Genomic DNA, 14,773 nt, shown 5'->3' on the forward strand with positions numbered 1-14,773 from the left:
ATTTGTGTCTTTGAGGAGAACCTATGAGTTGAATGTCTTCTGGATTTGTTATTAATGAGAATGTCAACATGCATTGGGGGGGGCTGTCCAGAGAATAAAGGCTAGAGGCAGCTAGGTGGCACAGTGTATAGAAGACTGGACCAGGACTCAGGAACACCCTAGTTCAAATCCTGCCTCAGACACTTAGGATCTCTGTGAAACCCTGGGCAAATCACTTCACTGTATCTGATGAAAATATAAGAAAGGGATGGAAGGCCTTTTACAAAGCCTAGGCAATTCTCTAAGACTGTAAGTTGCAGAATAATTATTGATATGCATTGATGGAAGAAGTTTCCTCACTGGGAATTCTGCACATCCTTCAAATTGCAAAAAATGGAAGAAAAAAATCTTCAACACAAGGCACATTTATAGATATATAATTGCCTGAAAGTTACAGAGAATACAAGATCCTATTGAAGTTCTCCTTCTGCAAGGGGTCTCTCTCCCATGTGTGCATTTAAGATCATACAGGATTACTTGATACATTTTTGGAGGTCCTTTGATTATCAAAATCAAGAGGCAAAAAGCCAGGGAGCCATGCTGACCAAAGAGGTTTGCTGTTGTTACCACCATCGTCACCCTCATGGTCATGGTCATGATAGTTTTATCACCATCACTAGCACTTATATAACATGTAAGGTTTGGAAAATTCTTACAAATCTTACAAAAATGAGGATCTCATTTGATCCTCACAACAACTCTAGGAGATAGGTATTATTATCCCCATTTTGCAGTTGAGGAAACTGAGGCATACAGAGTGACTTGCTCAGGGTCACACAACTAGTAAGTGTGCAGGCTGGATCTGAACTCAGGTCTTCCTGACATTCAAGCTACCTAACTGTCTCATGAACAATGCCTATCACAGAGACTAAATGGGAAAGGATTCCTCACTGACCTATTCCAGGTGTTACTGGTGGCAGATAATATTGATCTGGTGTCATCAAGCCTGAGAACAGAGAGCCTTCTGAATGAGAGCTGCTACCACCACTCATAATACACACCTAATAATGCACGTAGGCAAAAACAAGTGGATGATATTGTTTAAAATGTGAGGTACAATTGGACAGCTAGGTGGTGCAGTGGAGTATCAGGCCTGGCTGGAGTCAGGAAGATGAGTTCAAATTTGAACTCAGACAGTTATTAGCTGTGTGACCTTGGGCCAGTCATTTAACCCTGTTTGCCTCAGCTTCCTCATCTGTAAAATGAGCTGGAGAAGGAACTAGCAAATCACTACAGTACCTTTGCCAAGAAAGCCCAAAATGGGGTTGGTCACAAAGAGTCAGACAGAGTTGAAAAATGACTGAACAACAATAACATAGTTGAACAGTTAGTTCATTGAGCCGGTTTAACAATGTATGTCTCGGGGAGGTACGAAGAGGGGAAAATAAGCCTAGGTCAGAATTGGATAAGAGGAAATCTTTACAGCATTTAGGATACTGTAGAACTCTTCTGATGATCTCAAGCTACTGACTTCTTTTAAAATTGGACCTCATATGCACCCAACTAAAGTATTTTTAAAAATTTAGCAGCACTTCCTACCTCCACTCTCTGTTGCCTCCGACACATACTCTTTTAAACCATTGTCAAAATAACATGTGTTAGACACAGAAATGGTTATATCATTCATATGCTAAAAAAAAAAAATCTCTCTTGCCTATTGAGTCCATTTCAAATTCCTTAGCTTTGCATTCGAGGCCTTTACTATTTGGCACAATCCTAATTTTCAGACTTCCCTTACTCTCCAATATGTATTCTATGCTCCAGTAAAAGCAAACTTCTCTTTTATTCCTGAATATACCTTAACTCCAAGCCTATATTCACCTTATTTCGTCCACTGGAATGTTCTCCTCCATTTTCACCTTTGGATTCCTAGGCTTTCTTTAAAATCAAACTCAATGCCACATCCTCCATCTGCTTGGTACATGGATCCCCAGGGTGGTGCCGTTGGAATTAAGGAGAAAAAAATTAATACAAGAGTTGTTGCACAGGGTGGAATCAATAGAATATAGCAACTGAATGACTATAAGAAATGAGAGAAAAGAAAGACTCAAAAATAATGGCAAGATTTGGAATGGGGGAGAATGGGTGAATAACCTGATCACTGACAGAAATAGTGTAGTCAGAAAAGGAATCAGGTTTAGGGAGCGAGGTAGTAAACTCGTTTTGGGGCCCATTGAGTTTGAGGTGCCTATGGGACATTCAGGTGGAGCTGTTCCAAAGGCATCTGGAGATACCAGTGTAGACCTCAGAAGAGAAGTCAGAGTTAGACCTGGAGATAGAGATTTAGGAGTTTTCAGAATATAAGTGATATTTAGAAGCATGGGACTTACTGAGCTCTCCAAGGATAAGAGAGTGTAAGGAGAGCAAAGGAGAGGCCAAGGGAAGATCCTTAGGGAAATGGAGAACCTGGGTTTATTATGATTTGATGGGATTTATTGTTTATTGAAGGCTAGTTTCCTGGGATGTTTTTATCACAAAGAACTTTGAATGCTTCCTTCTTTCCAGGTGCTCACCAATTCCCTGCAAGTAGATGAGGGAGGTCTGTGTGTCATCACTACAGAGCACATTCTGATTTCAGACATGGATACAAAGCAGGACAAACTCAGACTGTCCCTCAAGAGGCTGCCGCTACATGGAATGGTGGAACTGGATGGTTTTCCTCTAAGCCGTGGAGACGAGTTTTCATGGGGAGACCTCCACGCATTAAAAGTTAGGTTAGAAAAGTTTAATGTCTTCTCAGTATCTTCTTGAGCAAGGACAGGGGATATTTATTTGGATGTTCAAGAACTTCAAGGGATCAGTGAATAGATTTCAGGGTAAAAAATAAATTAAAAAAAATTTTTAATTGATTTCCTTTGTAATCCTATGGCTCTATTTTATTCATTTAAATACATTATTGTTAGAAGGGGTCTATAAGGTTCACCATAATCCCAAAGTCATGCGTAGCACAGAAAAGCTAAGAATCCCTAAACTAAGTGAAGGTCAAATGAATAGCCAAGTATAATGTCTATGTTAACCTGTCGGAACAGAGGGAACTGTTAACCATGCTGAAATGTGGCATTCCTATTAGGTCTTGGGAAATTTTTACTTATTTCAACCTGAATATGAGCATTATGCCTCAAAAATTTTGACTTTTTTACTGTCAGATTGAGTCCAGTAGGAAGGATATATGTGGAATTTTTTGAAGGGTCAGGAGAAGAATCAATAAGAAATCAATAAATATTTATTAAGTACCTACTATGTGCCAGGCACTGTGCTAACATTGGTGAAAGAAAATAATTAACATAAATATTAAGCCAGCTACAATGCTGTATCTCCAAGAAGCTTGTCCCATATAAGTTAATAATGACTATATTAGATTGTGTTTATATTCTTCATGACTGAAACTGAGCCTATGAAATGTTTGAAAATTACCGCTGCAGAGCCTGGAAGATGTTTCGTAATGACCCACTTTTCTTAGAATGAAAACACAAAACGAGCAAGGGAGATTGAGTTCAGCTTCTCCATTGCAAAGTTCCTGGAGTCATTTCTAATCACTGACAAATACAATTCCCCCAGGTATCACCATGATGGATCAGAGGTTCTTCATGACAACATACTCTTTGAGGCAACAGACGGAACAAATTCTGCAGAATTTGTCCTTCAGGTCAAGGTTAGTGTGACGTTCCCTCTCTGTGTTGTGTTGAAAATCCGGTTCTGAAAGCCCCCAGGACCATAGGTAAAGAGCTGAAAGGGACGTCAGAAACATCTAATCCAACTCCCTCTTTTTACAGATGAGGAAACTGAGTCCCAGTGTAGGTAAGCAGTTTGCTTAAGGTGACACAGGTAGTAAGGATCAGAGATGGGATTTGATCCTCTGTCGTTGATGCCTCCAGAACCAATGTTCTTCTTACTGTACAATAGCTATTTGTGAGAAGAACTTTTCACAAAAGTTAAGTAGCTGTATAAATGGACCATTGCCATACCTGAAGTACTTGGGCCAAAGGGTGAAGGATTTTTTTTTTTTGCACAGATTTCTGAGTTTTTCACAGTGTCTGTTATATAGTAGATATTTTAATAAATGCTTATTAACTTGACTTTGATGTTGTAGGAAGGGTTAGATCAGCAGCTCTGCCAGTGTAAGTGGGCTCCATTACATTCCTGTAAGTAGCCATTCTAAATGAGCCAAGTTTTACTTTCTTCTTTTGGGCCTAGAGAATCAGCCTTAGAGAATCCAGGCTGAATTTGGGCCTCTGTCTCCATAGCTAATGACTGGGCAGCATTTCAGTGACATAAAAGAGTGTTGTCTTCACTGACAGTGTTTCTCAATTGGGGGAGGGAAGAAGGAAGGGGTAAAGAAAGAGAATTCTCTTTGAAAGGCAAATTTCAGGGAAAAAAACCAACTTCTGTGTCTCCCACCCACATCCATCTTATTGCTGACAATATGCAGGGAGAGTAGTTTGGGAAATAATCTGCTTATTGTCATTCTTTAAACAAAAGCTTATTCTCTTTGAAAGTCTCATCTAGTCCAACCCCCTCATTTTACTTACAGAGGAGGAAACTGAGGCCCAGAGACATTTAGTAATTTCCCCATGGTCAGACAGGTAATAATCACCAGGGATGAGATTTCTACTTAGGCTCTCTGATTCCAAACCTAATGCTTTAAATGGAAACAGCAGCACATCTGTGCTTATTTTTAGCAGAACTATTAGCTAGTCTTATTTATTGAAGACCATGACACTGCCGATGATGAGGCTACCTTAAGTCAAGTCAACAAGCACTTATTAAGCGCTTACTATATGCTAGGTGTGGTGCCATGCTCTAGGGTTACAATAAAAAGCAAAAAAAACCCCTGCTCTCAAGGATCTCACAATGCAATGGGGAAATCACCAAGATATATATAGGACAGATTGGAGGTAATCCCAGATGAAACTAACATTAAGATAATACCACATTTAGCAGAGATAAGAACTTGGACTGTGGGGAGTTCTAGTCACAGAAGCCAACACTAGCTATTTTCTGACTCTCAACCTAGAATATTGGAGTGGAAACACTACAGGTCAACTTCATGACTACAGTTATGGCCCATTGAGTATGAGCCCATTAGGGAAATTTCAATTATCCCTATCCTATCCTATCCTATATCCCTATCCCTATCCTATTTCCCTAGAAGGAATATTGGAGAATCATTTCCCCCCCCCCCCCAGATTTCTGCGTGATAATTGATGTCATGTGGATAAATGTGTTATGTGACCACGGGCACTGCCTCTCAGTGCTTCAGGCTGGTCTATGTAGATGGAGGGAGTTTTCACACCAGAAGTTCCTTACACCAAGAAAATCACAGGTCTATAGACCAGCTAGGAAATCATCAAGCCAATCAAATCCTATGTGAAATTAGAGCTGCTGTAAATTTTTTCATCCTTTTTCTCCTATCAGATGGCAGAGAAGGTTCTCTGGATGTTAGAGCTGGAAGGGACCTTAGCAATCCTTAAGCACAGATGATGACACTCAGGTTAAATGTCTTGCTCGAGGTCACCCAGGTAGTATGTAGCAGAAGTGGGTTTTTAACCGAGGTCCTCTGGCCACAGGTCTGGTGCCCTTTCCACCATACCTCAGCTGCTTCTATTGGTTTTCCACCTGGAGTTCTGACTGATTTCAAGCATACTGCGTTTCAAGGTCAACTCAAAATTTCTAGAACTTATGACACATGTGGCCACTTTTGGGTCCAGAGCGTCCTGGGTGGTGGGAAAATGGGCCTGGAGGAAGGCATCATAGTCACCATGCAACTTGTGCTAAAAATAACTTTGATGAGTTAAGTCAGAACATATGGATTCGGTTTCCCTTAGAATACACAGAAGTTTAACAATGAAGGAGAAGAGCGCTTTATATTTTGCTAGCTCTGAAACAGTTGAAGTACAGTGTGAGAGGGTTTGGCTGGGCCCAAAATGATAACCGTACTCACCCACCCCCATCTACAATATCCCTCATATGGGTCATTTTTTACAAAATGGTGCATGTAGGGATTGTTAAAAGATGCAGGCTGCTTGGCCAATTTACACACCTATTGTTTCCTGTGTCTAGAAGATTGAAAACTTCTGTTTCTCCCTCTGTGAGCTATGGATTACCAATTAGGCAATTTGTCATTTTTTTCTTTTTCTTTTTTTCTGGAAGCCAACCATTCCTTTTTTGCTTAGGTTTTACCAGTAAATGATGAACCCCCTGTCCTGAAGGCTGACCTCGTTCCCATAGTGCATTGCCCTGAGGGAGACGAAGTGGTCATCACTTCAGAACACATTCATGCCACTGACACAGACAGCGATGACACCAAGCTGATGTTCATGATCACTCGTCAGCCTCTCCATGGGGTCGTGAGGAAATCTGGGATCGCTGTGGACCAGTTCACCCAGGGAGACGTTGATGCTGGAACTGTGACATACCAACACACAAGTAAATGACATTAATGATAAAGATGGGTGTAGGAGGTGGAGCAGGGTGCGGTCAGAACGAAGGTGGGAGATTAGGGATCCTCTGCTGTTGTCACCCTGTCATTCCTCTGAGAGCTCCGGTGACCTTCCTATCCCTCATTCCTGTTTTGTAAATAAAAAGCCTATAGTTTATCTTCAGGCATTATAAACACATAACTTGTTCCAACTGGTTGTTTCAGCGTGGAAGTAGGTCTTAAAGACTGGAAAAGTAGATTACTGGGGAAGTCAAGCAATGAGATGAGAGAATTCAATTCTCTGGGTTGCCAAAATGGCTCCCCAGCACACCCTGTTAATTTCCTCTATGATATTTCTGCTGTGTGTTGGGTATGGGGCAGGAGTGGATCGAGGTCTCAAAAAACTCTATTTTAGATAATACTTAGGTGTGGTACAATGGACTACCGTATACGTATTTTAACTGAGATCCATAAAAGAACATCTTCAAGGAGTAAAAGATATATAAAAGTCCTTAAAATGTGTTGCCTAGAACTGAACAAAATACTTACATATCTGGTTGAACCTGAGCAGAGAATGGAGGAACTATCACCTTATTAACCTTGGGCATCATCTACCTCTAAATGCAGCCTAATGCAGCATCGACACTTTTGGCTCCCATATCCTACTGATGACTCATCTTGAGTTTGCAATCCTCACTAACATCCTCAGATTTTTTTTAGCTGAAGTCCTGTGTAGGCCTTCCTTCCTCACAGAAGGCTGTTTTGAAATAGTCCTCTTGAAATGCCAGCATTGTGGTACATTAGAAAGAATATTGCCATTAGGGTCAGTGGGTCTGGGTTCAAATTCCTCCCTCAGAAATATATATAACTCATCATTTGAGGCCCACCAATCCCGAGTGGTATAACAACGGAAATTTTTTTAAGGAAAATTCCTGAATTTGTATATGTGTGTGTGTGTGACTAGGAGTGGTTCATGGATAATTCTGGGAAGAAGGGAGAGAGAGGGACAGATGTGTTCTCCATCTTGAGGGAGAGAAACACATGCAGTCATTTGTCTCTTCCCCAGAGCCTGCATCCTGAAAAATGATGGGAAAGTGACTGCAGAGAAGTTTTTTGTGTCAAAGAAGATGAATTAGAACATCACAAGGAGAGATTGAATAGAACTCTGAATGGGGAAGTAGGAACTGATCAGAGTAGTGAAAGTACAACAACCAGAGATGCACCTAACTGCCTGGAGCAAGAAAGACTTCCTACTTAGGTCCTAGAACGGGAGTAGTGCATTGTATCCTCCTCTAAACGTGGCCACCACAGGTAAAAGGAGTGGTCTCTATGAGGGTTGACTCTCTCAACTGGATTTAGTCCATAATACTGTATTTGCATTGCCAAGCAGCATCTCCTCAGTAGTAGGTTCTCACAGTGCTTTGGGATGTAGGCACTATCAAAGAAACACATTGCTCCCCTCAAGACGGAAAACACATTCATTTCTCTGGAACTTGCACACATTTTTTTTTTCCCTTTCTTCCCAGAATTCTCCATGAACCATTCCCAGGTATGCAAACATCCATGGAACCTCTAGATTTTTCCTCTGACATCTCTTATCATGCATCCTTGGATTACTGTGCTCTGAAACACAGGTTATACTCACAACCTGTGTGACCTTGGGCAAGTCACTTAATCCCTGGCCCTCAGTTTTCCAGCTATAAAATGAGGCATTCTATTAGATAGCCTCCGAGGTCCATTCCAGGCCTAAATCTGTAAAGTAAGTATCCATGTGAAAAATTATGAATGTAAAAAATTTTAATTTCCTGTATTAACATTCACTGGCTTAAAGTTTAGCTTAGTATCTGCTTTCTCTCTTTTCTATAGTAATGAACCTCAGTAAATTTTTCATTAGTTTGTTTCTCTTCAGTGTCCTTGGCCTAGGGACATATTCCATATGTCCACTGTCCTTGATGTGAAATAGAATAGAATAGAATAGAATTCACTGCTTTTTTTTTTCTAGTTTCCATATTTTCTGTTTAATTAGATTGGTAGAAAAATGACCCAAGAAAGAATAACTCTTTTGCAGGATTACATATGGGATGTCCAATCTGCCCAGTGTCACCTTAATGGTGTCTGAAGAGCAAAGCCTAGTATTTCTAGGTCTCTGTTGTGTGGAGGTTGCCATACATAGAGGCTACAACAAATTAGATTTAATGGTGCTATTGCCAATCTAATTTGGCCATGCTCACTTTAAGTGTTTGGTGTTATCAAACGAATAAAAGATGGAATTCAAAGTGCATTTTTCCATTTAAAATTCAGGTTTGTTACATGGCATTTGTAATGTTTTGCATTTAGAGGGAAAGATAGGATAAAATTGACTGACTTTTTAGGCTGGACATTATAAGAGTAGAAGGGTCACTTTGGGTCCAGAATCTAGTCCTTAGATTCACAGAATGAGCAACTTGTTTTTATCAGTCTACCCAGGGTAATCAGGTTCTGCAGGGTCATCATATTCTGTCTCCACGCTTAGGCATACTCATTGTTAGAATAATCATCGGCATGGGAAATAGAAATCTCTTCTGAGCTGGAGCAGTAGGATCCAAATGGGTGAGGCCGAGAAACCATGATTGTCCAGTTCCGGGGCTTCCTTTGGCATGCTGAAATGAAAGAGATTGAGCCAATTGGGAATCTGGTTATAGGAGTGAAGTTAAGGTTGAGAAGTCAGAACTGGATTTGGAGGCAAGAACTGAAGCTGGAGGAAATATCTACCCCTCCCCCAGGTTGGAATGACCCGGGGCGTGTGACTTCCCTCTCCTGATTCAGCTGTACTATATATGAGTTACAAGCTCAGGCAAAAAAATATACCAACCAAACTCACAACAGATCATAAGATCAATTTATTCATTGACAAAGGTGGTGGGGAGGGGACCGATGTACAGTGTGAAAAAGAATACTGGTTTTCTTCTCTCAATTCAGAAGGCCTTCTCCGTTGCAAAGTAGCTACAAAACTGAATTAGTAAGTAGAATTTCTTTGGTGAACGTGGAATAAGAGCAGGAGTTATATGGACTTGAGGGATATTAAGTTATCATGGCGTCATGGTTCTAGAGTTGGAAGAGAGCTCAGACACCATCTAGTCCAACCTCTTCATCTTATAGGTGAGGAAATTAGAGCCGAGGACAGTTAAGTGACTTGTCCAAGTTGGCAAGCAATGGGTGTCAGAGGGTAGACTTTGGTTTGTTTGTTTGTTTGTTTTTTTTAGGCAATTGGGTAAAGTGACTTGCCCAGAGTCACACAGCTAGTAGGTGTCAAATGTTTGGTCTGAGGCTGGATTTGAACTCAGTTCCTCCTGACTTCAGGGCCAGTGCTCTATCCACTGCACCACCTAGCTGCCCCAGAGGGTAGACTTTGAATTCAGGTCCTCTGACTCCAAGTCCAGTGCTCTTCCCACTGTACTAGATCCAGGGTTCCTTGGTATACTAAAATCCAAGAGACTGAGGCAGGTGGGAAATCAGTTGTAGTGGTGAAGAGATAGTATTAGAGAGACCAAGAGAGAATGTCTCCTCCTCTAGCCTGGTAGAGACTGGAGAATTATCTCCACTTCTCTACATAGTATATACTTTCTAGTAACAAATGACTTATGTCTATCAGATAACCCTTCACCCTTGGACAGGACTGGATAAATAGCATCACAGCGTCCCTCCTGGAATGTTAGAGCCAGAAGGGACCATGCAGATTATCCTGTCTACTAATTTCACATTCTTACCATTATAATTTTCCTTTCTCAAAGTTCTTTATCACTCACTAAAAGAGGCTTTCATAGCATTTCCTGATGACAGACAAGCTCCAATTTCCAAAATTACCCTTTCTCTTATATCGGTTACATTTTAAATGGTTGTCTTCCTTTCCAGGGAGGTACTCTGGGCCTCCAGCAGAGATCCAGGAAGCACTTCAGTTTTATCTGCCGCATGACAGGCTGTTTCTTAGGCTAATTTCCTTCCACAGATAGCTTACTCAGCTCATTCATTTTATGGGGATTTTTTTTTTTGCCTTCAGGTTCCAAGGGTTACATTTTCTAACCTTATTCCTGAATTCCAGATGTGCCTCCTTGTTTGGACTCTGAAAATACATGAGCCTGGATATGAAATCAGAAGATATGGGTTTGATTTCTGGTTCTACTACTTATAGTGTGGCTTTGGACAAATTATTTACCCTCTCAAACCTGAAGTTTCCTCATCCATAAAATGAGAGGGTTGGAGTAGAATTCCTATAAAGTCCCTATGATCTTATTGACTACAGAATGAAGGATAAAAGATCCCAGGACTTGAAATTTTCAAGGGTCATATGATTTAGCACTCTGCCTCTAGGGAGGCAACTATATAAACCACCAGAGATCTATGGTCTTGAGGTAAGAGTAGAAGATTCTTCAATATTTTCATGGCTCAATCACTTTTAAAATCAAAATATTCTTTTTGTATTACTAAATTCCTTTAATGCAAGTTAAATTCACTTATGGCTATGGACTACTAATAGTCATGTTACTCTTAATAACTCTTTGTAAACTTGAAGACACATCTTAATCCTCCCCATGCCAACTTAATTTTTCCTAACAGGTCTATTTTCCAACCCTTTTGTTATTTTGGTTGCCATTTTCTGTCATTTCTACTGTTTCTACATCCTTTGTAAAATAGGGAAACCAATGCCAGACATGATTCCAAGGTTCTGTCTTATTTGACCTAGCCTGAAGATGACTTCCCAGGTCTTTTGGGCTGCATACTAGTCAGTGATCTCAATTTAATTCTTGCCTTCTTTATCTTTTCAAAGTGGTGTGAGCATGAATGAAAGCATACCTATAAAGCACTTTAAAATCCCCTTAAGGCAAGACAATACTCAATTATTCAGAAGTTCATTGTCCATTGTTAGAACCTGGTTCCTATATTCATGTCTTCCTCTCTCCTTTATCATTTTGGGGGCCATTTTGCTACTTATTAATAGGATCATTTCAGGGTAGAAAAGGAAAATAAAGGAAATGTCCATTGTCCCCCCAATGACTTTCTTGTTTGTTAGCAACCCTGGTTAAAAATAAATTAATGACACAGAGGATAGAGCACCAGTCCTGGAGTCAGGAGGACCTGAGTTCAAATGCGGCCTCAGATATTTCCTAGCTGTGTGACTGTGGGCGAGTCACTTAACCCCAATTGCCTCACCAAAAAAAAAAAAAAATTAACGAGAAAGTGGTTGAAACAAATAACCAGAATATAGCTTTAGGATTATGTGCGTCCAGTTCCTCCTTCCATATAAGTAATTGAGAATAGTTAACTTAAGATATTGGTGCAAATGGGCATTTATAGTGGTGAAAGGTACTGGTTTTCCATTTTGCTTATCAATGGCAATTGATAATTGAAGAGAAGAGTGTTACTGTCACAGCATAAGCAACCTCTGTAGCTTCCCCTTGCCTTCCTGAACTCCTAATCCTGGTCAGCTCCAATTTTGATGCCATCATAGTCAGAGATTTCAGGAAAAAGGTACTCTAAGAACAGCAGGTGAATATGTGCTTTGTTTGCGTAATGATAATATCATTACCATGGAAGTGGTTTTGAAATGTCCACGCCTCCAGTTTTTTCACTCTTCCAAGTTTAGACAGGGAGTGTGGACTGGGCATAAACATGATATGTTATTTCTTTGTTATAAAAAAAATCAAAATCTTATACCTAGTTATCTTTTCCAGGTGGAGAGATTGGCATGGCCCCTTGTTTTGACACCATTACTTTGGTGGTTTCGGATGGAGAAGCTGGCCCTCATGACTGTTGCTACCAAGAACCTGCGTCTTTCCCATTGCCACTTCACCATTCTTTTCCAGTGTTTGATCTCAATGTGACTGTGTACCCTGTGGACAACCAACCCCCAACTGTTACAACTGGTGAAAATTCTTTTTCTATTAAAGTCATTTCATGTTAAACCATTGTCAGAAGGTTAATGTGAGAATTATTCCTACAAATAGTAAGACCTGAGTTATGATGAGACTAGAAAACCATGAAGATAGGCTCTCCTATATATGTCCCATTTTAATTTTAACTAAGTTAAGCACAGAGGCTTATAAAAATCAGTTTTGTTAAATGTTCACAAGACAAATAATTTGCTCTAACAATTTTACATACATATTTATTTGGAAGAGGGGAGGTGAATGTCTTCAATTTTTTTGCTTTAATTTCAAATGGGAAAATTTCAGTTGCCTTCTGACTAGAGAGTCGTTTATTTTACCCATAATAACCTCTATTAAAGGAAAGTAAGTAGACCAGAGAGACTATTTATCTATATTTAACCTTATTTGCTTTTTAGAAAGTCATCTCTTCATAGGCATTTTGTATACATTCTGTCTCTTGGAAAAAAATACAAGCATATGTATGAATATTATTGTAATTTGCAGCTTATCACCCAAGCAATGTTCTGGAAAGGAATCATTGTCCCTGAAGAATAATTAAGCACTAAGGCATGAAAAAAATGTCCGTTATGAGCAATTCATAATGGCTCTCAGGCAATTAGTGCTCTGACAAACGGAGGTAACAACTGATCTTGAGTACGTAAACTATGTTTAGTGGCTTATCACTAAGGCTGTTGGGCAGTTTTTTTTTTCATTTGTCACTTATGTGGTGACACAAGGGAAATCAGAGAGAGGACTTTAGAAAGAATGGAAATCTATAAGGGAGCATGTAGCATTGCTGCTGTCTTTTGGTTATTATCTGGCTTTTTTATAGAAGAAAATGCAATTTTTAAGTGAAATTAAATTCTAACATGTCCCTCATCTCCCATGTCCCCAAGACCTTCACTAGAAGGGAAGGTTTGTCAACCAATGTGATCATCTTCCCATTCCAGCAAATTTGCATGTAGAGTCTCCCATGAATTAAATTCCAATTGTTCCCTTTTGATCTCATCATTTCTGATAAAAAGTGAAATCACAACCCTGATGTTATTCATGTGCAGGTACCCGGTTTGTTGTGGATGAGGGCTCTTCAGCTGCCATTACCATTAACCATTTAATCACTACTGACCCTGACACAGCCATGGATGACTTAGAGTTTGCTTTGGTTTCTCCTCCACAATTTGGTTATGTTGAAAATATATTACCTTCACCAGGTTTTGAAAAAAGCAATATTGGCATAAGTATAGGTAAGTCATGGTCATTAGACCTCTGGCTACTTCTCTGAGCCAATAGACTTATAGAAGATTAGAACCTAAAAGAGAACATAGAAATCATATAATTCTTTGTTGGCAGAATGATGCCTAAGCTGATATGGAAATGAAAAAATGAATATTCATCATTTTGCAAACCTTAAAGTGATATATAAATTTAGTATTGTTGCTGTTGTTATTACTATTATTTTGTTATTAATATTTATTACTGTATACTATTTACTAATTGTTACTTATTTTAATTAATATTATTACTATTATTTTTAAATCAGTGTTTGAGAAAGGAAAAGTTAAAAGCACTAAACACATGTAAGAAGTTCTTGTTATAGTTGGGTGATTCCTCTTTAAATTCTTCCTTGGTGCTATATCGTGATATGGAGTGATTCTGAGTTTGTAAAGGCTATGCAGTCTGGGCATGAGCTCACCTAGATTCTACCAAAATAGAAAGGCTTAGCACATGGACATATGGATGGATAACATCAAGCCATCTACACGTGATAGGGGAGTTGCAGAGAGGGGAGTAGCAGACTGTGCAAGGGGAAAGCTGACAGAATTACAGATTCTTCAAGTATCAAAGTAGCATAGTCAAGGCTATTAGAATCTTATTTATAGTTGAGTTTCTCCTTATTTTCATGTGGATATGAGCCTCTTTTGAGGTAATTTGATATTTCATTCATGGAAGAAATTAGGATAGGTTATAATGAGAGCTTTTTTTTTTTCTTTTAGCATTCATAGGACCAAAGAGTATTGTAGTTTTGGCATTTACTTAAGCCTTCAAGGATTGGTCAATTGATTGGTGTGGGTACTCCATTCACTGATAGAGATTTCAGCCCCTCTCTTCCTAAAGAGTCTTTCTTCCTTAGTAAACAATTAGTTACAAATTGTTCTGAATAAAAAGAAAAGTCATCGCCCAATGGTCACCGTAGTCCTAGGGTTAGTTTAAGGATGAAAACTTAGAATTAGTCTCTTGGGTTACAAAAAAAAAAACCTAACCTTCAAGAGGAAACATTTTTGGAATGTTTCTGAGTCTCTGAGTCTCTGACCTAACTTCTGAGACATGTTTACTACAGAGGTGAGAAATATTGTGTCTGAAATTAATGATCCTGACATTTACAAAAGTTCACCAGGTGTCTGATGAACACCTT

At 39.5% G+C, this 14,773-nt stretch overlaps 1 protein-coding gene across 4 annotated transcripts in view; it reads left to right on the top strand.

The window, feature by feature from the left end:
• Positions 1-14,773, top strand: part of FREM1 (FRAS1 related extracellular matrix 1) — a 161,590-nt gene that overhangs the window by 72,674 nt on the left and 74,143 nt on the right. For 3 of the 4 annotated variants that reach the window (XM_027863226.1, XM_027863227.1, XM_027863229.1), the window contains exons 14-18: positions 2,545-2,753; positions 3,598-3,691; positions 6,213-6,465; positions 12,166-12,357; positions 13,419-13,604. In XM_027863226.1, the coding sequence (XP_027719027.1) occupies positions 2,545-2,753; positions 3,598-3,691; positions 6,213-6,465; positions 12,166-12,357; positions 13,419-13,604 (934 nt within the window). The remainder of the gene's footprint in view (positions 1-2,544; positions 2,754-3,597; positions 3,692-6,212; positions 6,466-12,165; positions 12,358-13,418; positions 13,605-14,773) is intronic. The other variant, XM_027863228.1, reaches the window with a different exon arrangement.

The sequence above is a fragment of the Vombatus ursinus genome, unplaced genomic scaffold (assembly GCF_900497805.2).
Source record: "Vombatus ursinus unplaced genomic scaffold, bare-nosed wombat genome assembly UNPS02014770.1, whole genome shotgun sequence".
Classification (NCBI taxonomy): domain Eukaryota; kingdom Metazoa; phylum Chordata; class Mammalia; order Diprotodontia; family Vombatidae; genus Vombatus; species Vombatus ursinus.